The sequence below is a fragment of the Gavia stellata genome, chromosome 10 (genome assembly GCF_030936135.1).
Source record: "Gavia stellata isolate bGavSte3 chromosome 10, bGavSte3.hap2, whole genome shotgun sequence".
NCBI classification, from domain to species: domain Eukaryota; kingdom Metazoa; phylum Chordata; class Aves; order Gaviiformes; family Gaviidae; genus Gavia; species Gavia stellata.
In genome coordinates this window covers 35795439-35821795 of record NC_082603.1, presented here as the reverse complement: position 1 = coordinate 35821795, position 26357 = coordinate 35795439, and the positions used below count along the sequence as shown (strand labels likewise).

Genomic DNA, 26357 nt, shown 5'->3' with positions numbered 1-26357 from the left:
GGTGTGCCATGAGGTGTGCGATGGAGCTGACCCGCCCGCGCGGGGAACCTGGCTGTAACTCTGCCCTTGCATATATCTGATGCTTCTTTAGCGTGGCTGGTTCCCATAAAAGATTATGGTCTCTTAACGTGGCGCGCTGAGCGATGGGTGAGGTGGTGAAAGAAGCAGACGAGAGGCAGTCAGCATTTTACATGTGCATAAACACCTTAAAGCAACATCTGGAAAACTGCTTGGGAAAAAATAAACAGATTTTTATTTATAAGTTCTGTGTTTTGGTTATTATAGTGTTTTTATGATGCATATAAATTATTGTTTAAAAACAGAAAATGTAAAGGAAATTCCAGGGAGAAGGCAATTGTTGTTCAGCCTTTCCTTTGATAATCTCTTTCCTGAGGAATTTGTTGTGTTTTATTTTCAGCTTACAGTTGCCTTTCACCGGCAACTGGAAGAAATGACAATCACTTTTTATCTTTATTAGTATCTGTAGTTCTAAGCTTAAAATGTTTATTGCTATTTACAACGTTCATTATTTAAAAAGACAAAATATATTTACTGAAACAACTCTATATCCAGTGTAGGACTGGAAAAGTCATGCTGTTATATGGTATTTATGGTTGGCTTATAATTGTGAAGGTAAGTTTGTTCTTTTAATATGCAAAACAAGATCTCAAAGGCCATTTGAGCCTGTGCGGTTTATGAGGCATTTGCAGAAGACACGATGCAGAAGATAAGTGGTGCTGGCCATGTTCTCTTTGCTTTGGACCCTGTGCCCCAGGCGCTGCCGTACCCCTCCCCAGCTGCGGGGGGTCCCCCCAGCCGAGTCCAGCAGGACCCCGCAGCCTCTCAGCCGGCACTGGTGTTGGGGCTTCATGCGCTTTTTTCTGATCCTCGGCTTTTAAATACGTCTTGTACAACACTAATGCTTATAAATAGTTATACTTTATGTTGAGTAACTGAGTTGGAAAAACAGCTATTTTGAGTATGGGATTGATATTTCTTCATGTCTCAGTTGTGTTTTTTACACCAGATACACAGATCTGTATCAGAATCTGCTGTGTGGGATAATTTTTACACTGCTGGAAGAAAACATGATTGAATGTGAATCAAGCTGGAAAACATGCGCCAGGCCGAGAGTAACGTAAAGCGTGCTGAAGAGAAGTGGCGTTAAACAATCTGCATATCTAGATGCAAATATCCATTTTACAATTCTTTTTTTTCAGTTGCCCCCACAATTCAGGAACTTAAATCCAGCGGTGTGATGCTTGGAGGGAACGGACTGATACGGTGCGAAGGTGCAGGAGTTCCTGCCCCGGTCTTTGAGTGGTACAAAGGAGAGAGGAAGTAAGTAGCCGGCGCTCGCCGACCCACTCGTGCTGCTGGGGATGCTGCCCGCCCGCGGGGCCCGGGTGGAAGAGCGAGGAGACCGCCGGGCTGGGTTTGTTCCCCATGACGAAAAGTCCAGCAGGCTGTCCTGAAATTAATGCTGAGCTTTAAACAGCGGGTGCTTGGAGGTGTCAGCTACCAAGAGCCGTGCTGCGCGGCTTTTGGGGGAGTTTCTCAGTTTCCTTGTGGTCGTAGTTTCTGTGCTCAAAAATGAGGCGTAATCAGGCTGTCTGTGGCTGGGCTGTGAGAGTGATAATTGCAATAATGAGCCTAACGTTTAAACATGCTTTAGTAATTACGGCCTTTTAAGTATAATAACCAGAAAGGCACTGAAAAAGTCTACTAAAAGGATTTTTTTTTTTCTTTTAAATTCAGCTTCATAGGTTTTCCTGCTAAGGGTGTTGGGGTGGGAAGGTTGGTTCATGAACAAGACATTCAACCAATGCTTAATGAGTACAAATTTTCACCCAGTTGTGCCATTAGTGGTCTAGACCACAGGTCTATAGCCCACAGACTCGAGTAGAGCTGCTGCACGTCACAGCATCCGAGAGGGGGTCAGGGGAGTGCTCTCTGCTTGACCCCTAAAAACTGACTGTGTGCTTTGGTTTTTCTTACAGTCAGCTTCACTTTCAGGTCGTTAGTGCTATGTAGTGATAACGGCCATCTCTGTAGGGTCATCTTTATTTTAAAAGCAGCTCATTGAACAAGTGGATTATTTTTTTTTAATAGGAAACTTTGGTTTACAGCTCTTAGCTTATCTAAGAGCTTGCTTCTGTTAAGTTTACATATTGGTGCGATATTGTCCCTTGTAAGCGACTGTCCATACGCACCTTCTGGACTCTAGAATTTCCTGGCTTCCAAGTGCTGGGTTTCTCAGCTGAACATCCCATTAAACCTGGGAGTCAACGTGAGAATATTAATGACCATTTTTCATAGAAAGCCATCTGTCAGCTCATTTCTCACTGGCCAGCTGCTCCCCTTTAGGAGCATTAACTGCTCATTGTCTTCGTGACTTTTCAAAGCAGTCATAACTATTGCACTGTGACCATATCCTAAAGCATTCCTTAAAACAATATAATCTATCTTTACTATATATGACAGTAGATGTTTTTCTTCTGTTGGAGAAATTAATCTGCATCCTATTTCCAAAGAAGCATAATATATTGTACACATGTTGGGGCGAGTTGCAGCAGAAACATATTTTATGTAGAAAGAATTGTAGCGCAGGTTTTAGCACTCTGGATTAAATTAGCCATTTCCAGTGTGATAATCACCTTTCTATTTATAACAGTGACCAATTCCTTTCTTCATGAGCGCATTCAGTGCCACGGCAGCAGCAGGAAAGACTAAGCAGAGCATTTCAGGACACCAAAGTTGTGCTTTCTGTTTCAGTTGGTGTATCACCTCAGGCTTGCTATAATCAGCAAGAAATGTAGTGTCCTATTGTGTCTTACTGCTTAAAAATTATGTTAAATCTAATGGTCCATCCTTTTTTGTTAGACTGTTGTTGACAGATATGCTAGACATATATGACTACAAAGGCACTGGGGATCTCTGAACCTCCACCACTTGCAGGAAAGAGTAAAAGACATAAACGTTTTTTTTCCTCCAGTATATCCCCTTTACGTCTGGATGATGGAAAGCCAGCACAGAATGAGCCTTGGACAGCTCAGTTGTTGTTTTAATGCAGAACTGAGAAGAGTCAGCTTTCATAGGTAGTTTAGAGTAGCATGTACGTTATCCTGCAGATAATTTGCAGATATAGTACAAGACTGAATTTATATACTGGGAGTGCACACCCTGCTATATTTTCTGCTAATAGAATAGAGACAATCCCATTTTCTTCAGTTAGCCTTGGATTGGGACCTTTTTTTTTCTCCTTAGATCTGGATAAATTGTTGAATAAATGAAGAGTGGGAGATAGATCTGAAACCCTAAGTATGTGTTTAGTGTCTGAAACAAGCCTTTTGAGTCTGTAAACCGCATTGTTGTTACTCAGATTAATGTAAATCCAAACCCGCAGTTTCCAGGCTCCAGGGATCATCTCGTCATAAAACAGCCATTAAACCTAAACATAAAAGCAGTCGCAGACTACATCCAGTTAAAACTTCTGGTCTTCAAGGCAGAGAGCTGGCAGGACTAATTCTACCTAATCACCGAGCTCACAAGAGTTGCTGTTCCTTAACTTCCCGTAAGCGCTGGCGCACAAGCGTGCTTTGCACTATTCTTCCCTGGCCAAGTGCAAGGCGAGGAGCCCAAAGCCCCGAGAGCTGAGCCCGCGGGAGGCCGGGTCACTTCCCAAGGCAGGCAGCGGGCAGGCTGAACACCTCGGCTCTCCTCTCATAGCTGGGGAGAGGCGAGGAGAGGTCTCCCGGGCAGGTCTCAGGCCATTCAGCACTTTATCTGTCAAAAGCGGTGCCTTGAACGCCACGCGGGAGCTGTCGGGTGGCTGCGCAGACCCCGAGCCAAGGGTACCCCGATCTGGGGAGGGTGGGGTGAGCTGGGAAGGGACTGGAAATTTGGGGGAACAGTTAGTAGAAGCATCTTAAAATTTTAAAAGTGTGTGGCTTCCAAAACTGTACAAAGATTCCCTGCGGAGAGGAGGATGGCTTCACCGTGCTGCCTCCTAGTTTCTGAAACTCATGACTGTTCAAGTATGTTACGTTATAGGGTTATACAGAAATTAGATCTCAGACATTAAACAGCCGCAGGGAAGAAGCCCAAAAGTCACCTATCTAAAAATATTAATTCCATCATCCTTGACAAACTAAACAGACTTACATTTGAAATAACAAAACTCATTATAATGGCTTAATATATTATAATAATGTGAAGGTATTCAAATATGAAACCAAAGGTAGGTACCCCTCGGGGTTGGTACTGATGCGTGATCTTCTTTGGATGCATAGGCATAATCTCTGGAATAAAAAGGAGATCACTCTTCCCTTTAGAGCTAGTGGTACAAAGCAGTAAGGTGAAGAACTGTGTAGGGTGGCTGCACACAACTTAAAATGCTGTTCCAGCCTGGGAAGTAACTTGGTAAAACCCAGACAAGTAATAAATGCTGTCTTCAGTCAATAAGCCAGGCAGAGCAGCACGCAGGAGCCATTAATTTTAAAGTAAAAGCATCTGGTTCTTACAACTGCAAATGGAAAGCCTCAAAACTGCTGGGTTTATACTAACTAATGCTGACTCCTCAGTCCGTTAATTACACGGCTTATTGATATGCATATCTCTCCGATTCCATTTACTCCACTTCCAGTTCTGGCCCCCCAGTGTCAGCCGCTTCCTAGCAGGGACGCGGGGGGAAGGTGACGCTGGAGGGAAGGTGCCCCTGCTGCTGCGCCGGCAGGGGCATGGGGATGACAGAAATCCCGACACCCATTGTTTTCTGGACAAAAAAAATGAGTTAAACCTTACAGCCGTAAAATAGAGATGCTGTAGTTCAAGCAGCAGTTGTGGGCCAAAAGGATGGAGGTCGCTTGGAAACAGCTGGTAGGAATAAGCCGTAGGTGGATGTGGAGCTATCGCTCCGGTACACCGAGGTCCCCTGGGAAAGGGGCGGGAGAGGGGATGGGGGGGTTCAAACCCCAAAAGGCAGCGGGAAGGATGGTGGCTGTGGCTGCAGGTTGTGCCCTCCCGGCTGGGGAAGGGGCATCCTGAGGAAAGCATCCGACCCAGGGCTGGAGCGAGTAACGCTGCTCTGCCTCCCCCAGCACCACGTGCACGGCGTCGGTTGATGCCACGCTGACAACGCTGTCACCAGCTACGAGCCGTGGCGTGCTGGCACGGGAGCAGCGTAGCAGGGTGTGTTTTGGAGGGGAAGGGGCTCTTGGGTTTCTCTGCAGGAGAGGTAGAAAGAGCTGGGACAGACATTGGCAGCTTTAGGAGGAGAAACATCCATGTGCAGAAGCACGTGTGTAGGTTGAAAGGACAAACTTCTGCCTTTCACGACTCTGGAGAAAAGATGAATCTTCTAACTGCAGTGTTCACCCCGAACCAGGCATTTCAATCCCGTTTTTTTACGTTTCTCGCAAAACCACATGTCCCTGTGGGACACGCTATGTCCTCTCCCTGATGATGGGCTGCGCAGAGCAGACCAGGGTCCTTCACAGCAACACAGACTGCCCAGGGAAGAGAAATCCCCTGTATGTGCAGCAGCATATAGTGATTAAATGGGAGCAGAGGCACTCATGTAACGTTGAGAAGTATTCAATCCACGGTATGCAGAAGTGCAATTAATGATAGACTTCAAATGTTTTTAGGCAGAATGCTCAGATTGCATTAATTCCCAGGATATATGATTATATCTTTCAATATATCAAACAAAAATTGTGTATTTAATCCAGAACTCTGCTCTTTACGTGAAATGTAAGGAATTATGAGTAATCAACTGTAACTAGTGTTTTAATAATGTGGTTACCCTTCTCATCTCGCTGTTTGATCAGACGTGGTTTACCTACAACAGCAGCATTTACATTGGTCATCTTCCTTTGCCCCAGCGCAGCAGCAGTGCTTCTGACATGGCTTTGGAAACAACATCAAAAATCCTGCACGGTTCCTATGAAATTTGGGTGGGAAGCTGAAAGCCAGGGAGACAGAGCCGGGTGAAGAGGGCCCTGGCTTGGCTTTTTCCTACGCTTCCTTACCTGGTTTCTGTTCAGGTTGCCGTCTCAGGATGCCGTGCTGCTGTAGCACAACTTTCCTAATTGCAAGTCTAATTTGTAGCTGTAGAGGCTTGTAAAATAAACTGCGGTCACGATGCTACGTACTCGCGTTTCCAGCTACCTAATCCTCATCTGCCATCAGCTGGAGCTGTGTAAGGACTAAAGCAATCTCCAGAGTCTGGAAACACGCTCCCTGAAAGATTTCCCATAATACTTTTCTGCCCCAAATAGGGTATTTAAAATTTACTTAGGTTTGCCTAATTTAAAAACTGAGCTCTCCGTCTGAGAGTTTGTATCCTATCGCACGGGCAGGCAGAGCCGTGGGTGTTAGTCTTCATTTCCCTTTGACTGTAGGACGCACAGGCAGAAACTGTTCCCCTCAACACCCCAGAGCCCCAGTGTTGCCCGTGGCCTCTCCGATCTGCCGCTACAGTAATTTTGCTCGACAGGCTACGTCGGCAGCTTGCAAACAGCTCACTGTGCTACCAGTTATGTCTGTAAAAAGAGAAAAAAAGAAAGAAAAAAAGAAAATTATTGCTTATGGTATATGAGTTACAGACATTTTCTTTTTGCTTTCTAGACTGATCAATGGTCAACAAGGAATTACTATTAAAAATTATAGTACAAGATCACTTCTTACTGTTACCAATGTGACAGAAGAGCATTTTGGCAACTATACATGTGTCGCTGCCAACAAGCTAGGGACGACCAATGCCAGCCTGCCTCTCAACCGTAAGTAACGTGGACATGTGGCAAATGTTCATGGTTGTTTGTTTCCACATACATGGATTCAAAAGCCCAAAAAAGAGTAGTTTGCTTTTTTTCCCCTGGTTTCTTCACAAGGCGTATAAATACCATTGTGTTCCTCAGTACTGGGAAATAATGCACCTGGTTATTTATTCCATGCTGCAGAAGGGTTTCTGTTCTGGAAGTGATGGCACATTTTGGGGGTATCAATAGTTACGAATCCGCGAAAAAAGCCACAACTAAACCCAACCCCGTGTCGTGGTATAGACACAGACTTCGCATGAAAAAATCTTTCTGCTCAGTAAAGCAGTAGCAGATCACTAAGGCACCACCGCAGATAAAGTTTAAAACTTTTTCAGCTAGTTTCAAGGAGTATACTGAGGTGAATAACCGGGGCGTGCCAGAGCCCTGCTCACGGGTCGGTTTGTCGGTCGTTGGCCTCTCTCTGGTACAGAGCAGTTGTGGAGGACTTGAAGTTAAATCTTCTGAAAAGACAATAAGCATTGTAAAGGGTGAAGCAAAGCATTGAGATATTGTAGCGTGAAGGTTAACTAAAATGGGTCTTGTAAGTACTGCTTGAAAGAATTTTTGTCTGTGAATTTGTAGTATTTCATGTTTGTTGAATATCTAGCCATCTGTCAGTGGCATCCAAAGATGTTCGTTGTTGAACTACAGTGCTAATCTGTTCTAAGACTGATAAAACTCAAAGACAAAACTTAGAATATAACCTACATGCTTTTCTCTTTATAACGATATTCCTTATTGAGTGGAAATGCAACTTTTCAGTTGCTTAAATCCTAGGGTTATTGCGTTCTAACCATGAAACTTCATTCTGAATATACTTCCTATACGATATGTATTGTCAGGATATTCTGAGTCACTGCAGAAGAGACGTAATAAGCAGAAAATAGCATGAAGCCTTTGCTGCCATTTCGTTTAATATTTGAGAACTCACTAACAAAGTGGAAACAACGTTACGCTTACTTTAAACAGAAAATGCAAGAAGTGAAAGCAAAGGAATATTACACCAGAAGCAGACAGAATTTGGTGTAATTCGGAGAAGGTAAAACGAAGGTTTGGTTTAATTTTGAACAGAGCAGAGCTGAATCTGTCTCTTAGTTGCTGCCACAATTTTATCAGTTTTGAATTGTTGAGATACCATGTAGCCACCCTTAAAAAGCACTTTGAGATGCAGAGGTTGAAAATGTCATATAAGTACCAAGTACATTGTTACACCTAATAAAAATAGGTGTTCTCCATCATGAAAGAGATGGGATGTGTGAAGCAGAACAGTGTGGGAGAAAACACTGAAATCTGGGTCTGATCCTGACCTCACGGAATGGAACGTGGGGGTGATGTTAGCTCTGAGGTTTGACTGAAGGACCAGGATGAAACATCTTATTTTATACTATGATTTTTTTTTAATCTAGTCAAAACAAGGAGAGGTTTCCAAAAGGTGGTGATCTAGATCTCAGTTGGGAATGAAGATCATTTGGTGAAGTTCTTTCCTTGCTCATAGTTTGCATTAATGTGATCTAGAAAGAGTATCACTTTAAAAAAACAAAACATTAAAAAAAAAAAAAAATCACAGGGTAGCAACGTATTGCGTATGGACTACTTAATCCTGCAGAGAGAATTTTCTCTTGTGAAACACTACTTACCTTTTATTTTGTTGGCAACGATAGCTGAACATATGTGCTGGTTCAGGTATGTGTGGGGGAAGTGTTAGCAGTTAATGGTTGGTTGCAACATTTGATAGTCAAATGTAGGGTTAAGTATAATTTGATCATCATGTTACGTGACAAATGTTAAAAATTCGACGCTGATGTCTTATTTCAATGTATATTTTAAATTGTTAATTGCATTGGTGCAATACAGTCTGAGATGCGGAGCGCTTGAAATAGCATCAGTAGTGCAGCTGCCAGTAAAGGCCGCGATTCGGGAGCCTGCCGCACGCCCCGCTGCGTTCCCGTGCAAAACCACAATGGGTGCGCGAAGGCACAGGGGGCTTTTATCAAAATGCTGCCACAACGCGCAGCTACGGCGGGAGCGCTTCAAATCCTGAGCGTGGAAGCCTGCACACCTTGGCTGTTAGGTATTGGCACCTTGCCTAATATTGCTAAGTAATTACTAAATGGCTGTTTCTGTCTGCTCTTGGGTGGTTGGGGTTTTTTAAAGAAAAATGTTTATAGCAGAGTTAGGAAATCTGTATTTTATTTCTTTGCACATCCCTGTACAATATATAAATGTCATCGTAGCTGTGCACAGCTGGGAGCCTTTCTCGGGGACAGAGTTAAGCGTATTCCCCGTCTGCATCCTGTGCAGATATAATACTCAAGGATACCAGAAAAAGGATTATTTCTTCCTCTACCAAAAGGGCTCTGGCTTTCAGTGATCCATAAATGCAACCGTGAGCTAACAGAAAGTCATAAAGCAGGTAAAGGGATGTCAGGACAAGGCAAAAGCTGACTTTGGCTGCGACATGGGCTGAGCAAAGGAGACGGTAGATTAATGGAGCTGTACCTGACGGTGCCCAGAGGGTGGGTGGGGCAGGAGGAGAACTTCTCTGGGGTATGGCTGCTCACCCATGGCCAGAGGACAACCCCACTGCTGCTGTGAGCTGGGGAGGGCCAGCAGAAGGTCACCCAGAGCCACTTCTGTCCCGGGGATGGATAGCCAGATCACCTTGCAGAAGAACCTCAGTCTGGGGAGTTATGAACACCCCAGATCCCGCGAACATAACAAAATTTATTGTATCCCTAACTGAAGACTTGTTGGCCATGTCTAAGGTTCAACTATTAATAATAAATTCAGCAGCTGTAAAATAGAAAGACTGAGCCTTGCGGGGAAAAATACAGAGAAGCAGTGGTCCAGTAAATTAATAATGAATGGCAATTTGCTAATTATTCATGGCTAAGTCCTCTGTATCATCCAAATGTGTAGATTTTTGTGGGTAAGCCTATGAAGTACGTGATTCTCCCAGAGCACCCACATGAGGAGTGCTTGTTGGACAGTCCCAACCTGCCATCTACGGTCCTAATTGATCAGGTGTTTAGCACTGCCTATGCTGGCTTTTCCCAGAATTTCTGGTACTTAAGAAGAATAATGTGGTCCTTTCCTGTAAATATAGCATGGATTTGCTGATTCATTAAACCCAGGAGACAAGGCGTTACAGTGTGTACCCAGGGTAGGAGGTTCCATCTACAGGGGCGAGGAGCCAACGGGGAATGGAATAGCCCTTTTTTAATTTTAAATTTAATTTTTAATTTAAAAGCAAATTTTGCTTTTAAATTAGCACAATCTTAGTTCAAGACAAAAGGCATTTTCCTACAAACAAATTTGCAAGGCTGTTGTGAGCGGAGGGAGTTATCATTAACCATTGGCCCCAAGGTAGGTTTATTCAACTGTTTTTCTCAAGCAGCCAAAACTGAGATGGTCTGTATTGCTGCTAAAGCAGCAACGTCCTTGCCGGGATGTCTCCAGTCCTTGTGCTCTCCTGGCCAGGAGCCACAGCTGGTAGTGGATTTCTTACTTTCTCTTATCAAAGCTGAGTCGTGGCAGAAGATTTTCTTCCTACCTTTCATTGATGAGGATAAAGGTGGAGCCATTGCTCAGCCCCTGCTCCCCGCAGCGGCACGTGGGGTGAGATGCTGCCACCACAAGCCCTTGACGAGCTACTGGAGACCCTGGGCCAGGCACGAGGCTTAGCTCTGCTCCATGGTACTGGAGGTCCAGGCTGTAGAAGTCAGGTTGTAGGGTGCATCATTTTAGTATCCTGGCTCGGTCAGGGGTGTAACACCAACCCCACACCTCTGCCAAGCCTGGCAGGCACAACTGTCCTCATCTCTGCCTGAGCACTTGTTAAATTAGGGCAGGAAACAGTGGTTGTTGAAACCCTGCAATTTTAATCTGCATGTAGATTTAACCTATACATCTATAGAAACTATAAATCTACTTACGAGGCTGTTCACAGAGGCATTAAATTCACTGCTATGTTTGTGATCCCCGTGCGTCCCCTGAAGATCTGTCATCCACAAAAGTCTGGATTTGTGTAAGCCATCACTTCGCAGAAGATGAAAATAATCACTACTTCTCTAGTTGATATGTGTGTGTTTATTCTTAAGTAAAGGTATTATTTTTATTTTCTAAAGACCACCTCCTATACATTCCCTAGTACTTTTAGGAATGCTATAAATAACTTGTCTGCTAAGCGGTACCTTTCTTAAGAAAACTTGCAATACAGAGGAGGCATCCACATCCGTTACTAACAGCTGCCAAAGAAATTTCTTCCTTTAAATGGCTAGTTATATGATCCACAGGTGTTAGTGATGTTCAGGTTTATACAGAAATCTTAGATATATTGCCAGTAATTATTCAAAAATGTAAATAATTGTGAAGGCCTGCAGAAAAGGGCAGTAGTGACATTTGGAAGGAGAAGGAGCATAGCAAGGTGTGTGAGAGATGTGGTAGTATTTTCTGTGCTAATTTAATCGCTGCAGCTAAACAGAACTACTTTATTGAATAAGCATCCAACTGTGAACTTACGGTTAATGCAACATGCTTATAATCTTGTCTCAAACATTTCTACATGCCAGGAAGCGCCAGACCGTGCCCTCAATTTATATGCATTGATTGCATTTTGTCCTGGTTCCTACATAAAGATTCCTAATTAAACTACTGTATTAATATTTTAATACATCGGGTTTCATGTCTGAAATGCAAAAAATATTAATAGTCTTCCAAAAATTTAAATTAACTCTTTGTAAATTGCACATAACATGTAATAATATGCATGTTCCTCAGTGGCACTATATATAATTGGCATAGCGTTGGCTAAGTCTACTGGAACATCAAAGACCCAGAGGTATCGAGGGTATCTGCAGAGTGGTATAATGGCCTTGAAATGACACATCTTCTAAATAAGGGGACAGGCAACCATTTTCCATGGTAATTTCCTAGCATTGCCTCCTGCTGTGCCAAGTCATGAAAATCAAAGAAAAACTAAGCCTAAGGGGACTTCAGAGATCACCTCAGTCATCTGACCGGAGAGCACACTCATGATGCTGGCCGTCATTCCTGGCGGTTGTTGGACTTGCTCCCCTTGAACCATAGTGACCCTCCACCATTGCGGTCATTTTATAGACGTGCTTCTTTCCTACATTAGTAAATTTTCCTTCGTATTTAAACCAAACATTTTCTCACTGCAGCTGAAGCCTGTTTCCACCTGTCATAGTCACAGTGGGAAGAAGAGAGCACAGGGTTTCTCAGGAGTAAGAAGAAGTGAGATCGGGGCAGCAATAAACAGATGTGTTTGCACTACCATCGTCAATAACAGTGGTGACGGGGTGGCCAAGCAGGCTTGCTGCTGGGACAGGTACCCTTCCATCACCATTTTGCAATGGTCATTTAATGTTGTCTGATACCTGAGCAGCAGTCATATTCCTGAAGTGACTTTTCTTAAACCTTTAAGGTTTCTGTACGCGCTTATTCCTCCAGCTTTAGCAAGCTTTAGTTTCTTTTCCTTTTGTTTTTTTCTTTTTTTTTCCCCAAACGTATCCAGGAGCTGGGATGTGATCTTCTTCAACTCAGCCTCTCTGGAGCCGTATTTAGAGCAAAGGGGTTGTGCGATGCAGATGTGCTGCAGGGATCTGGTGGCAGGGGCTTCGCTGCTCGGGTTAGCGGTGCAGCGGGTCCATCTGTGGGGCACTCGGTTTGATGTGCTCCCCCCGTGTGCAGTGCATGGCCCCGACTGCAGCCCAAGACCTCCTTCAGGATGGGCATTTGTTATTCTGCCTGGAATAACATTCTTCTGCTGCGGAAAACATCTGGGCTGCATTGCTGGCCGTGCTCACCTCTCCCTGGCACGGAGCTCCGGACCTCCCGCGGGACTTGTCCTGTACCATCCAGGCTGCACGTGGGTCCTGCAAGGCTGGCGCTGCTGTGGGTGCTCCTTATTATCAGTAATTTAGCTTTTAGTTATCGTGCAAAGACTGCTTGGGTCGGCTTCAGTTCATATAGTTTGGTGTCATTGTTAAACTCAGCAGTTTCATTTTACTGTCTGAGAAATTGTATTTTAGTGTATTTGGATATGTGACAGGTTTCTGCTAAGTTTTAGCTCAACAGCTTTGCCTGGCCTACCAAATTTGACGTTTCTAGAAAGAAATTTATTCTCCAGGGAAGTTGCCTTTGTGTCCACAGTTTCAGCTGTTGTCCAATTACCTGAGAAAGATTTTACTATTTTATCTCTCAAATACTGGCCTGCAAAGCAAATCAAACTTAAATTTGCATCGTTCTGTATTATGTCACAGCCAGGCAGGCTGGTCTGCACCAAGAAAAAAAAAACTATCTATATACGTATAAACTTTTAAATGAAAATTCTGGTACTCATTAGGAGCCTAATCTAAAACTGCTGCAGTCAGTCAAAAGACATTTATTGATTTAATAAGGTTTGGATCAAGCCCAATGTCTCCTGTAGACATCACTAGGCAGAGAACTGGTGCCATGAACCTAATTTTTCATTGGGGCGTCCCGTCCAGTCCTGCCCCCGGGGGTGCCGTCATTGCCCTCATCTGCTCATCCAGCTCACAGGGAAGGTCTCTTCCTCCACGTCTCAGGAGGGGTGAAGGCAGGGAGCAGGTCTGAAATCCATTCTGGGAACTTCCAAATAATTTGTAAAGGGGTGGTCACATGTCTGAGCCGTCATGTTTTCTTATGGCTTCTGGCCTGCTGCAAGGGGCATCCAGGTCCACACCTGTAGGGTTTCATGGCATACCCTATGCAAAGCCAAGCCAAATCTCTGCGTGATGCATTGTCCCATCTGGAAGCTCACAACTTCTCTGGTGTACCTCTTCTGTCATAGACTGAAGGTGCTTTTGGATTTTTTGTCCCTCTGTGTGCGCTCTTATCTTCACTGGTGGGTCTTCTGGTTTTGCTTACCACGTCCAAGTTGGCCTAGTAGGACCAGCTGCTACAGGAGAGGTGATCCATCACAGAAGGGACCTGTCCTGGTGATGGAGACTGGGACGGACACCCAGCTCTTGATCAGCGTGTTGAAATTCAGAGAACTGGAGAGGCAGGGTTATAAATCTGGGACTCTGTTCCTCGGGGACCTTTCTCAAAGATCAAGGTATATTCATCCAGGGCATTTTAATTGCGTGATCAAGTTCCCAGCGGAAAACAACTCTGAAAACTTTCAACCATCCCCAGTGAGATTCATAGGCAAGGTAAAAACCTTTCTTCTCTCCCCGTTCTCACATAGAGTGAAATGCAGATGTACAATGCAACAGCGCACAAGTACAACAGAGTTTTCTTTACATCACAAGTACACCTGGGGGACTAATTTCATAAGATATTACTGAGACAAGGAGCCTGGCAGAGTTAAAAACTCAGCGCCTTAAATTCATATATTCATACAGAATAAGATAAATGGCCAAATCCTGCATTTATGTAAGTCGTCATAATTCTGTTAGATGTTGGGTTTGAGATCCTTCCATATGGATGCCAACTGCTGCTCCAGGTACCGTTTACTGAGAGTTAAGGAGAAATTTTCTCTAAATCCATTTTCCAGCTTGAGCGCTATTCTGCATTATATGACAATACGTGACTGAGATGGGACGAGGTAGAAATAATCCGTCTGAGCAAGGCCAATAACACGTGTTTCTCCTTGACATTTAGAAGAAACCTTAAAAGCCTGAGAGTGTATCTGTGTTTGAGGGGAAAAAAAAACCAAACAAAAACCCTGGTGAACTTTGCTATGGATCCTTACCGAATTTGCCTTTGTGTTATGTTTTGTTACATTTGTATTTATATTCTCAAATTGTGCAATTATAACCATAGCTAACAATGTTTAGACACAAATTCTTACTGAACTGGATAAATCAGAGAGGTTGAAGCATGTCTGGAAGCATGTCTAAATGTTCATCTTAGGTATCAGTTAATTATGATGATTAAAGCATTCAAGGTCATCCGTGGAATTTATTTACAGCGTGCTGCTGAAGGCAGCCGCTGCCTGTGCCCCGACCGGGGCGAGGAGCACCGACAGTCAGAGCTCTTCTTGAACTTGTGTTTCTTTTCAAGAGGTAGAAAACCTTGAAGTAAATTAACTTTTTAAAAAATTGAAAATCCAAAGAATACCATGCATAACAAATGGGATGAAACCTAGGAGTGCTATAATGTAATGGTATAAATATATTTTACAAATCAATCTGGAATAGAGACTTCAGCCTTGGCCTCAAAAATTTTGCAGAATGGAGGGGGAAGGTTCATAAAGGGGTGATAGGAAACAAAGGATGAAAAAATTCCCATGTCAAGAGATTAAAGATTATTACTGTCTATCTTCTGAAGAAAAAGAGGCTTATTGAAATACTGGCTAGTCAAGAGAAGGTGTATTAGGAAGTTTTCTCATAAAACAAGCCCAAGAGAGCTTTCACTTACACTAATCAGTGGCAAATTTTAAACTTAATGCAAAGCACTTCTTCATTAAAATATTATTAAGTGTAGAACTTATTTTCATAACAAGTTGTTGAGACCAAAGCTCATGGGGCTTTAAAAAGGAATTAGCTATTGATCAAGAATATCAGGAATTGTCATGAAAATCATAAAACAGTTTTTAAACCCAAGACTTCAGTATTTAAGCGAATAGTCTGACAGGTTGGAAAATGCCATGACTGAGATAATTTACCAAATAAATTCTATGTTATTTAACAAAGCCATTGCTTGAAATCAAACAATGCTTATCCGAAAATCATGTGTGCTTCTATTATGTCAAGTGTCCTATAATTTAGAGATAACTAAAAAAAATAGAGATAGAGATGACCTCTATGGCTTCTCTTTACATTTTCCTGAGAGCTCCTATATGTTCCTAAGCGTCTGAACAGTCTGTGAATTGAAGAAAATTAGGAAGAAAAAAAAAAATCTTTGCTGCCAGAAAGCTGAAAATAGATTCAGAGATTTAAATCCATGAGCTTTTTCAGTGAGCCCACACTATAAACACTAACTAACCTCTGTACTGAATCACCTAAGTGACAAAATGCTGAGGTGTTTCAATAAACATCTAAAATAGAGAACTAAATTAATGTTATCCATACTTCCACCTATACGTTTGTACGTTGAGATCTAGACAGGGTTTTAAGTAATAAATTGAGTAGAAAAGCTTAGTCTTCTCAGGGCTTTTCCAAACCTCAGATGAAAAACATTGCCATCAGATCCTCAGATATTGCTTGCAATATTAGAAATACTTAGCGAAAAAGACCCATGATGAATTTTTCAGAAATGTACTTTTTTCCCCAAACATATTATCGCAAGTAACAAAGCTGATTCCTTGACTTTTAAATGTTCTACTATGAAGCATTGACAACAGTAAACTGAATTTTACTGTGCAGTAAGGTGCTGTTACTGTTATAGACCTTCTCTTATAAATTGACCTGTAAAAATATTCACATTTTTAGACTATGCAATATTTAGATTTCACAAACATTATTGAAACATGAAACACAAACCTGAGAACTTGATCATTTAAATTCTGTTAATTTACTCAGTTAAAATACTATTCTGAGAGAAAGAACAAAACATTTCATTTTAAAACATTGGGGATGTGAGGGAGAAAGCAACAAATCTCATGAAGTAACGACACCATAAACTAAGGCACGTCACAATATAGCAGTGATGTACAGCTTTTACTTATTTAGCCAATAGAACGCACATCTGGTAGCAGCCCCTTTTCTTTCCTAATGCTATTGCTGAGCTTTCCATAGTGCTGCGAGTATATGGGAAAATGTCTGTCAGGCTGGAGAAACTAACTTTGGAGTAAGGATCCGACAATGTCTTACCTAAATCAGTAGACACTTTAATGTTTGTAAAGCTGCAGTTTTGCAGCTGAAGGTAGTTTTATGCAGTTCTTCGTCTTCTTCAGCAAGGTGCATTTCTTCATCTTCTTCACCTTTCTTCTTAACCTAGAGTTCAGTTTAAAAAATAGATTCCTGCTATTATCAGAGCAGTATATTGTATAAAGTATGTCCGGTTTAAAATAGTACTTTTCATTAATGACTAAGTGGTTGACATTTTGAAGCAAAATAGCACTTTCTGCAAAATAACAAAGTGCTTTCCCTGAATGCAGATTTCGATATTAGGATGCAATGTGAAAGAAGGTTTAACGTTTGCCTGCACTACTTGTCATCATCCTGTCTGAATTTCAGTACATCACCCATCACACACATGGTTCTCCTACCAAAGAAATTTTGCAGCCGGTCCATTTTTGTTTGCAAATGACAGGCTTGTTCTTGACCTTTCAACACTTACTCTCAACCAGCAGTCACTGAAACTAGTCCTGGGCTCTGTAAATATTGTCCCGCAGTTCGGTATGCAACCTGAGCACACAGATCATCATATCCAGGACATGCAAGTGTCAGCGCAAGTCAGAAAGGTAGTTCAGTTTTTTACGGTCTTTGTTAATAGTTGTTATATAAAACACCCTACAAAATTTGCATTACTTTAAATAAAATTCCCAGTCCGGGGACTGGAACCATCACTCTCCTATTTATAAAAAGTTTTTCCCAGAGTGCCTGGGACTTTTCTTGAACATCAAAATACTTTCACACATTTTCTTTTAGCATATCTATCTGGAGTTTTGGAAGGGAGTGAGTGAGGAGGAACGTGGCGTGACTGATCTTGTGTCCTTGGTCTGACGCCATCCCAACCTGCATCGTGCAGCTGCCCCGGCAAGCGGAGCAGGAAGGAGCTGTGGCTGGAACTCATTACAGAGCTGCTAATGACTCTTAATTTCTGCTAGGAGCTCGGTTTGCCTGGGGTTTTGAACCGGAGCCTGGCTGTGATGCTGCACGTGACGACGGAGTGAAAGGAAATTGCCCTTGAATAAACATTTGCGCAATACCGGTCGAGCACAGCAAAGGCTGGGAGAGGGTTGTTCCTACACATAAATCAATGCAATAATATGCTGCTGGGGAAAATAACTGCTTAGGCTAAGGGATGAAGCTGGTCCAAAAATTGAATGAGTATGAATTTGTCATGCATAAATCCAGGCTGAAAGAGGAGGATTTCTAACCCTTAGAACAGCTGGGTTCTGCAAGTCTTCAATAGAGAGCAGTGGGGCAAGCAACCAAAATGATTTTGACAGTGAAGCTTAGTGAGTTTATCGAAAGGATTTGTCCTCAGTGCTAAAGAAATGAACCGAAAGCCTCAGGTCTGCTCTGTACAAAAAAAGTCAAAAAAGAAGACGCAGCTCTTGACTACAATTCACTTTCTGCTGTTCCAATGAATACCTTACTGCAAAGCTAAACAAAACCCAACTTACCCAGGGATTTAGTGCTGGTTTGATTTTATCCTGTTTAACAAGTGGGGTATGTGGTCAGCATTAACCAAAACAATTGGCCTAGGTCTAACTCTACCTAATGCCCTCTTTCTAGCTACTCATGTTTCTAGGTTTCTTTAAGGGGATTTTTATTGTTTTGCATTTAAGAAAAGAAGTCCTGTTTGTCTTTTTGCAGATGAAGATTTATTTCATGTTCAATACATTAGAAGTAGCCAGTTTGTTGTGCCCATTATTAAAGCAGTGAAAGGACGAGGTAGCGAGGGTCGGTGTAGGCAACCTTGGTGCTGAGGAGGGACTGCAAGAGGAGTTGGGGCCAGTCCAGGGTTATCTCAGCCAGGTTTAGGTGGATTTGGTATCCAAAAGAACGGAGAAGATATTTCCATTTACAGAAATAGTATGTTTAGGCTTTGTGTGCTAATAGTACATTTATAATATGCTAATAGTAGTTCATCTGTGCAACGAGAGTCTAAGCTGTAGTGTGACGCTTACCTTAATGAGTTCTGCTGATTCTGCATCAGAAGCAGCAGCAGAAGAGCAGGTCTACCTCTGACCTTGGCAGGCAGTCATCCTTGTTTTGGCTGTAATCTTCTGAAGCAGGATCCTGATACGTAAATAACAGGTAATCTAAGGTAATCTAATGTTTTAAATTTCCTTGACCAGGAAAAAGTTATCGGGTCTGACAACAGCTATCACAGTCTGATATATGTAAATCCCTTGCAGGAGATGATAAGTGAATCCTTTGAGAAGCACATGTTGTTGTTTATTTTAAACCATTGATGTGTGTGCTTGGATCCCCTGTTTTCTTGTAGGCTCTTTGCAGCAGACTTCTGTTCCTTGATCTCAGCTTTTAATAGCTCCCCAGGCAATAAATGCATTTCCTTCCTCTGACTGTGTGCACGATGACTTGTTCTATAGATTAGCCAGGTACTGTTAGCCTCATGTTCTACCTATTTTCTAGTACCAAATGAAATTTAGTTGTACTTCTCTATGACTCATTTGTAACTGGAACAATCCACGTTAATGTTCGCTGCTGTATTCCTCTTTTTTTGCTCTGACTTGTAGCATTATGTGGCACTCTATTTCTCTTGGGAAGTTCGAAGTCAAATCTTATAATGTGCTCCTTCTTAAACTCTGTATAGAGATGTGCAGCCATAACTCCAGCTTAATTAAGTCTCCTTTTACGGAAATTGTAAACATTTTATGAATTTCATCATGACATTGGCACATTTCACCATGTAATTTACAGAGATTTGTAATGATTCATTTGATAGGCATTGTCTGTGGATTTCAGATCATCAGGGATCAGTAGAACTATAATTACGCAGCAATTATTAAATAACTTATTCACAAATTGCTGTGCCAGTGAAAGCAAATACCAGATCAGTTGAACAGCATCTAGTTCTTCTAGGTGTGCGTTATACATATACGAGGGCTGCAGAGATGGGGGTGCTTACTCTAAACACAGTAGGAATGCACAGATCAGGCAAGAATGTCTATAAATGGGAATAAGACCTTTTTTTTCTGGAAAGAGTTGTCTGTGCCCGTATTCCCAGCGCTGCAAGCAGTGGGAGAAGACTTTCACCTGGGAAACCCTGGGGGAGGTTAACCTGGCGGTGGCTAGGTCAGGGACCCCGGTTCCCCCTGCTCAGGGGGAGCATCTCTAAGGGCTGATCCAGGGCCTGACGGACCCCAACTGCACAGGTACTATCTGTTGGCCCCTGTATCGACTGCACACGTCAGCAATTTGGTTAGGTGCCTGAAGTTAGTACGAACTCTTCCCAGTCAGCTCCCTGTGTCCAAGTTGCTGCTCTGTTGTAACGGAGGCAGACTCCCCTGTTTTCTTCCTGTTTTCTGGTAATGGGGATGATGAGTTGCTCAGCCGCCTGCTGCTGTGGGGACTTTTCTTTAGCCCAAGGCTGCCCTGCGTGCCCATGGGATGCGGAGGTGCCGGCCCCAGGTCACTGCTCTGAGTCAGTGAGAGGAGAACGGGCAGAACCGGGGTTTCAGGGGAGGTATGGGCTGGGTATTAGGAGAAATGTCTTTCCTGAGAGAGTGGAGCACTGGAAGCACTGGAGGAGGCTGCCCAGGGAGGTGGTGGAGTCCCCATCCCTGGAGGTGTTCAAGGAACGTGTGGACGTGGCACTGCAGGACATGGTTTAGTGGGCATGGGGGGGTTGGGGTGGTGGTTGGACTTGGTGATCTTACAGGTCTTTTCCAACCGTAGTGATTCTGTGATTCTTGTGTACCAGGACTTGCATCCTTGCAGGTGGACTCTCTGTCTGACCCCAAGTTAATAATATTTATTCAGAAATCATGCTCTGCTCCAGTGAAATGAACTATTCATGTTAGCCAAAGCATAAACACCTGATGCAATTTTAGTACATGTATGGCTGGGTGATACCTCTGACTGCACCAGAATGGTGTCATTGGCATTTCTGCATGTACAGAGCTTTATTTAAAAAAAAAAAAACAGCTTTATCATGTAAGTATAATCTAGTGTGGCAAGATATCCCATGGAAAAAAACGGGAGAAGATAGAATGACTCATGCTGGTTGCAGAGCACAACACTTTATAGTGTTTCTAGCCCACAAATCTTTTATACAGCCCAGATCAAATGTGCATGTGCCAGAGCAAATGCTGCCGGGCATATTGATCAAAGGTCTTAAACACTGAGGTCAGCTGTCTCGCCTATACATTGCATATGGCTTCCACTGCATGCCAGAAAAAAACAAGTCTATCTCTTTTCAATATCTGGGTATGGTGCAGGCAGCCAGCAAGCAGGAGCAATTTCGTATGTCACTTGGTCTGTCCAAGAGAAGCCAAAACACGGCTTAACGATATACTCCAGCCCTGCGCGGGATGAATGAACACACGCTGGTGCTGGCAGAGGGTTTAACTGGGCTGCAGGGAAGGTGTCTCCCAGAGGATTTCCCTGCATCCAGGCTATTTTTATTGGACTTGTGCATATTCAGAAGTGGGTGAAAGTTAACAGACCTGCCTATTATCATGACCCTGGCAAAAGCATTTGTTTAAAAGTATTAGTAGTTGCTGGCATACCACTATACACACAGGAAGGAGGCAGTGCCGTGGCATGCGTTGTATTGCATCTCTAATGTATATTTTGCCTTATTTACTTCCAGAAATATAGCGACGGTTGTGCAGATTTAAAGAATGATCTCTGAGAACAAGAATATAATTATTGGGAGTCAGAGCAATGCTAATCATATGTTTCTGAACAGCAAAAATGCTAACAGATTTCTAGATCTACATTATTCATGAGCTTCCTATTTATACATATGAATGAAAGACCAAGCTAAAAGGATGCAGACTACTTTGTCACTTTTTCTTCATTTTGTTAAGGTCTCAACATCTGTAAAAATCATTAAAGCAGCAGTTTTCTCTGGAAAAATCTGAAATAGGAAATAAGGACTAATGAGCAAATATTGTTTATCCTTTATAATACTCAAACAACTAAATAAAAACATTGTGTTTCATGTAGCTTTTGTGATGTAGACATAATTAAAATGTTGATAGGAAATAGAAATTCAATAGGTTTCTCTATTTGCTTCAGCCTGGTTTTGTTGCCTAAGGCACGGACGGCACACAGGTGACATGGCACCAGGGAAGGGGCAGACTCATTAGCCGCCTCATTAGACCTTTGCCATCAACAGAAGGTCACATTCAGTGAAGCACCCCTGCCAGTTGCATGGTCTGTCTTTTCTGTTTCTTTGTCCAGTTTGCAATTTGGTTATGCAGCGCTGCTCTATAAACCTGGTTTAGAAGAGCAACAGGCTGGGAAGGGTTGATGGAGCATTTAGAGATCAATTTCGGAAAACTCCTAAAATGTTCTTTTTTCCCTTTCAGGAATAGAGCTATTCCTTCCCCCCCACTCATTTTAATTAAAAACATGCGATTCGTCTCAAGGCTTTTTCTTCTATGAGAATCTCAGTGACTGGTTACTACGCGCTGATCGATCATCCCTCGGCATTCAGGTGTGCTCTCTGCTTCACAGGGAGCCCGTGTTGTCGCATAGAGGGGACCATGGCAGGTGCTTACACTTAGGCATTGATGGGCAAATCACAACATACAAGTTGAAATGGGTGCTCAGGCAACACAGGGAGAGGTTAGATTACAACAGGAAGCTTTCAAAAAATTTCCCTTAGCTGATCATGGTTAAAACAAGGGCTTCTTTTCCTTTTTGGCAGACAGTCCGCCGTGGGTCTGGCTGCAGCCGCTCATTGAGAAATTGAGATGCTTCAAGCACGCAGGGGAAGGGAATTTCATAAATTGTATCCTCAATAGTGCTTTTCTGATAAAAGTTGTAGGAAAAAAATTGTAAACCACGTGGAAGACTTCATAAATGCAGGTCCTCAACAGAGACTGCAAATTGGTTGTGCCTTTTATTATGTTTTATTTTTGATAATACTCGACAGTGTCTTGTAACTGGATACACAGCGCTGAGAAAAATGCTTTTTGATTTGACATCAAACGAGCCCTATTGATGTGTTGTCTTAGAATGCAAAGTGCTGTTTGAGGTTTTCTTCATTTGCAAAAGTTATTGTGGTATTTCATAAACTGCAATGGGTGTCCCTAGGCTAGAAATGCAATGCTTTAGAAATCTTTCTCTGCATCTGAAGGGGCCTCAGTTTCTTTGGAAAAACCCCATCCTTATGTGGCCTTACGTAGAGTAAGCAGCGTGTCCCTGATACCGGGGTGGCCGGACCCTTTTGATCTCCGTGTCCTTTCAGCAGAAATCAGAGCTCCTCACTGACCGGCAGCCGCTGGTGCCTTTCCCTCCTCTTTAAATCCAGAGCATCGCTTCTCTCTCGGGTGATGTATTTGCTGCCACGCGTCTCTCTCACATCCAGAGGTCATTCAGAAGGCTGCAGCCAGCCCTACGCACCCAGGGCACGCGTGGGACTCGCCACAGAACAAAATATTTCTACCTAGTTTTGGAGTTCTTTGCCTTTTCTTGGCTTCTCTCTACACGTCACCTTCGCCATCTCCAAACTACCCATAACCATATTTTCTTTGCAATTAATGAACGAATACTTTTTGCTATCCGGACGTAAGTGACCCTTTGCGTGGTTTGTTTTACCTTTTTTCTTAGACCTGCTTTGCAGGAGTTTCTCCAGCCGCACGTTGCATGGGACTGCTGAGGGCTGCAAGTGCTGAGGGTCGTTCTGAAATCTGTAGAGATTTCATTGTTTCAATTTCTTTTGCAAAGCTGAAAATTTTCATTGTTCATTTAGGCTAAATTTCTTTTCCTTGAAATTTGTTGCACTTCTTCATTTTTGAATAGTTTAGTGCTTGACAATACTAGTGCAAAGATGTACTAGTGATGGGACCGTAAATTAGGGGGTATGTTTCTGTGATACTCAAAAAGTAGACTGCAATATGAATGGGTGCTTTTGCCACAATCCCTTTGCTCAGGATAAGTTTCCCTGATTTACCCATTTCCTCAAAGTACAGGCATTCCTGTGAAAGGTAAAGCCTTGAGCGTACACCAACGTGTTACAGATGTGAAATTGCTGTGATAGTGGGGATGGAAACGGCATACTCTTAGTGGCAGGAATATCAAATGTGTGACCTTTGTTTTAAATATTATTTTGAATGTTTTTAACAGAAATTTTTGCTTGTTAGTGGTTCACACGCACCCCCCCATCAAATTAAATTTAAACCATTTTTTTCATGCTATAAAATAGTTCATCCTGTGTAAAATATGATGATCCATTACAGAACTTATTAAATAAATAAAAAACTTTAGTAGACTCCAGAGTTAAAACAATGTGTTATTTTAGTATCTTTCTTTGATTTTTCATAAGAAAATCAAATTCCATTAGAATTTTAAGTAAAACTTTAAATTCATCCCATTACTTTCTGTGTGCCAGCTAAGAACACGTGTCGTGCTCAGGCCTGGTACTCCACAGAAATGAATTTCAGTGAGTGCTCTTATAGCTCAGCTTTCCTTGGCCTCCTTTTACAAGAGTACGCTAAAAGGTGTCATTAACGTGGTTTTCTACGGGCTTCAAAATATTTGAATATTTATTGAAAAACTCCTGCTATTAAGCAAAACCAAACTACTGTAGATGTAGGGCAGTGAGGATTGCTGAAGGATGGCGTGAGTAAACTACCTGGCAATTTCAGGTCTCACACTCAAGGTTAATAATTTTTTTTTTTTTAATTGTCTCATAGACACTGAGCTATTAAATACTTATCATCCTGTAATAAAAGAACAAACCATTTAAATAAAATAAACCATTACTAAGCAATTAAGGTGTAAAAACTGAAACCTGTAAAAGAGTTCAAATTGCAATTGCAAAATATTAATGGTGAGTAAAGACACAGAATAAATTAAGGTCATGTCTTTACTCAATCCACTTACACTTTCCCTCTAAAAGATTTACTATTAAATATGTTTTTCCTTTTACCATTGTACTCAAACAGTCTCTGGCTTACCTAGGCTTAAGGACCTTCATTTCAAAATAAATCATTAATCTTCAACTTAGCTGATAAAGCCCGGGGGAGATTAGATTAAATAAGCCTGGTTAATTATCAAGGTCATAAATGAAAATAGTTATAAGGGGTTTTTTTAATTAATTAATGTGTTTGTATTTGATTGCCGGTTGTATTTTGGACCAGTTATTGATTCCTCCAATACATAGGACGTCTAAATATTATTACAGCAAAATCCAACAATTTTACTGATGCAGGCTGATATGAAGCAAGATTTTTGTATTCTCCTGTTACAAAATGCTCTCCTTACGATCCATGAGTGTGCTAGTCTGGCAGCATCATGTTTTGACACTTTCTCAGACCCAGAAATTGCACTCTCGTTAGATAAGATGTTACCGATATTAAGCACCTACCCCCATCCTACAATAAAATATGTCATAAAGTTGTGATTTCTCTTACACAGAGTATGTAAATGCCATTCTGTAATAAATATGAATATCTAATCATACCTTTTCAAATCATTTGTATTTATCTTAAGAAAACTCCTGGGATTTTGAACCAAATATAAATAGGGAAACTATTTAGAGTGTTGATAATTAATATCTAGACTGCAAAATACTAGAAAAAACTAGAATAACATTAGAAAGCAAAAGCTAGAATATATGCCAATGCTGTGGTTCTGGCACGTTAAGCGTGTATCTTTTCTTGGTTGTGTATCTGACTTCTCAGTCTTCCTAAGAAAATACTGTTGAGCAGAATGGATTTCTATGCTCTTGTGTGTGTCATATCCTAAAATGAGATTTCAAGATAAGTTTTTAGCTAAAGGCAATCTGAGTTTGTTCCAGTAGTCTTTTCACCCTTCAAAATACCTGAAGAATGGCAGAAACGGATGTTACGGTGTTGAGGGCTACAGAAATCAATTAAAGCATTTCATAGTTTCCATTCATTATAGTTACTCTAAAATAAGTTAGACTTTCTGTCACCGTAGTAGTGAAGAATACAAAGACTTCAATTCTATCTCAGACTTGTATAGCATTGCTTTTTATTCTGAAAAACAGCATTTGAGTGTGCCATATGGCTGTACTCATAATAAAGAATGTTTTTCATTCTTAAAAATTGGTCTCCTCCTAACAGTATCAATTGTGCCAACCAAAACAGTTTCATTTTGGACCCGCTGCAAAGTGATAAAATAAGCTATCTTTGCAATAGAAAATTGGGTTCATAGCTTCAACTCAAGACTTCTTCTGTAATGGTCCCGGTGACGGGCTGGTGCTGAGCTCGTGCCGGGAAGGAGCTCCGCAGAACTGGAAAAGAGCACCGTCGTTTTATATTGCTGAGGAATTGTCCTTCCCTAATGGATCGAAATGGTCTTTACGGTGGCATTAACACCCACTGCGAGCGACAGACAAACGTTGTTCGCTGGCTCCAGCACCAGCAGAAAGGTGCTCCCACATCTGCAGCCGAGGAGCGCAGGGAGGAGGCAGCTGCCGTGCGTCGGGGCAGGGATGCTGGTAAGTGGGAATAGAACTGTTAAGCCACTGACTGTTCCCTGCCTTAATGGGGGGCAGTACTGGTTTGGTTCTGCGTCTGTGCTTTGTGTTTCGTGGTCTTTAAAGACCTTGATTTGCAGAGGATATCCTTGCAGTCGTCATACCCTGGGAGAAAAAATTATATAGATAATATTTTACATATTGTTAATATGAAAATAATTATAATATTTAGAGCAGAACTCTGCTTCAGAAGTGATATCCACAGAGACACTTTGTTTTCTGTTACCT

General features: G+C 42.2%; 1 protein-coding gene across 1 annotated transcript in view; it reads left to right on the top strand.

The window, feature by feature from the left end:
• NEGR1 (neuronal growth regulator 1) overlaps positions 1–26357 on the top strand; it is a 293934-nt gene that overhangs the window by 229832 nt on the left and 37745 nt on the right. Inside the window, exons 5-6 of the mRNA XM_059821760.1 lie at positions 1221–1341; positions 6631–6782. Coding sequence (XP_059677743.1) covers positions 1221–1341; positions 6631–6782 — 273 coding nt within the window. The remainder of the gene's footprint in view (positions 1–1220; positions 1342–6630; positions 6783–26357) is intronic.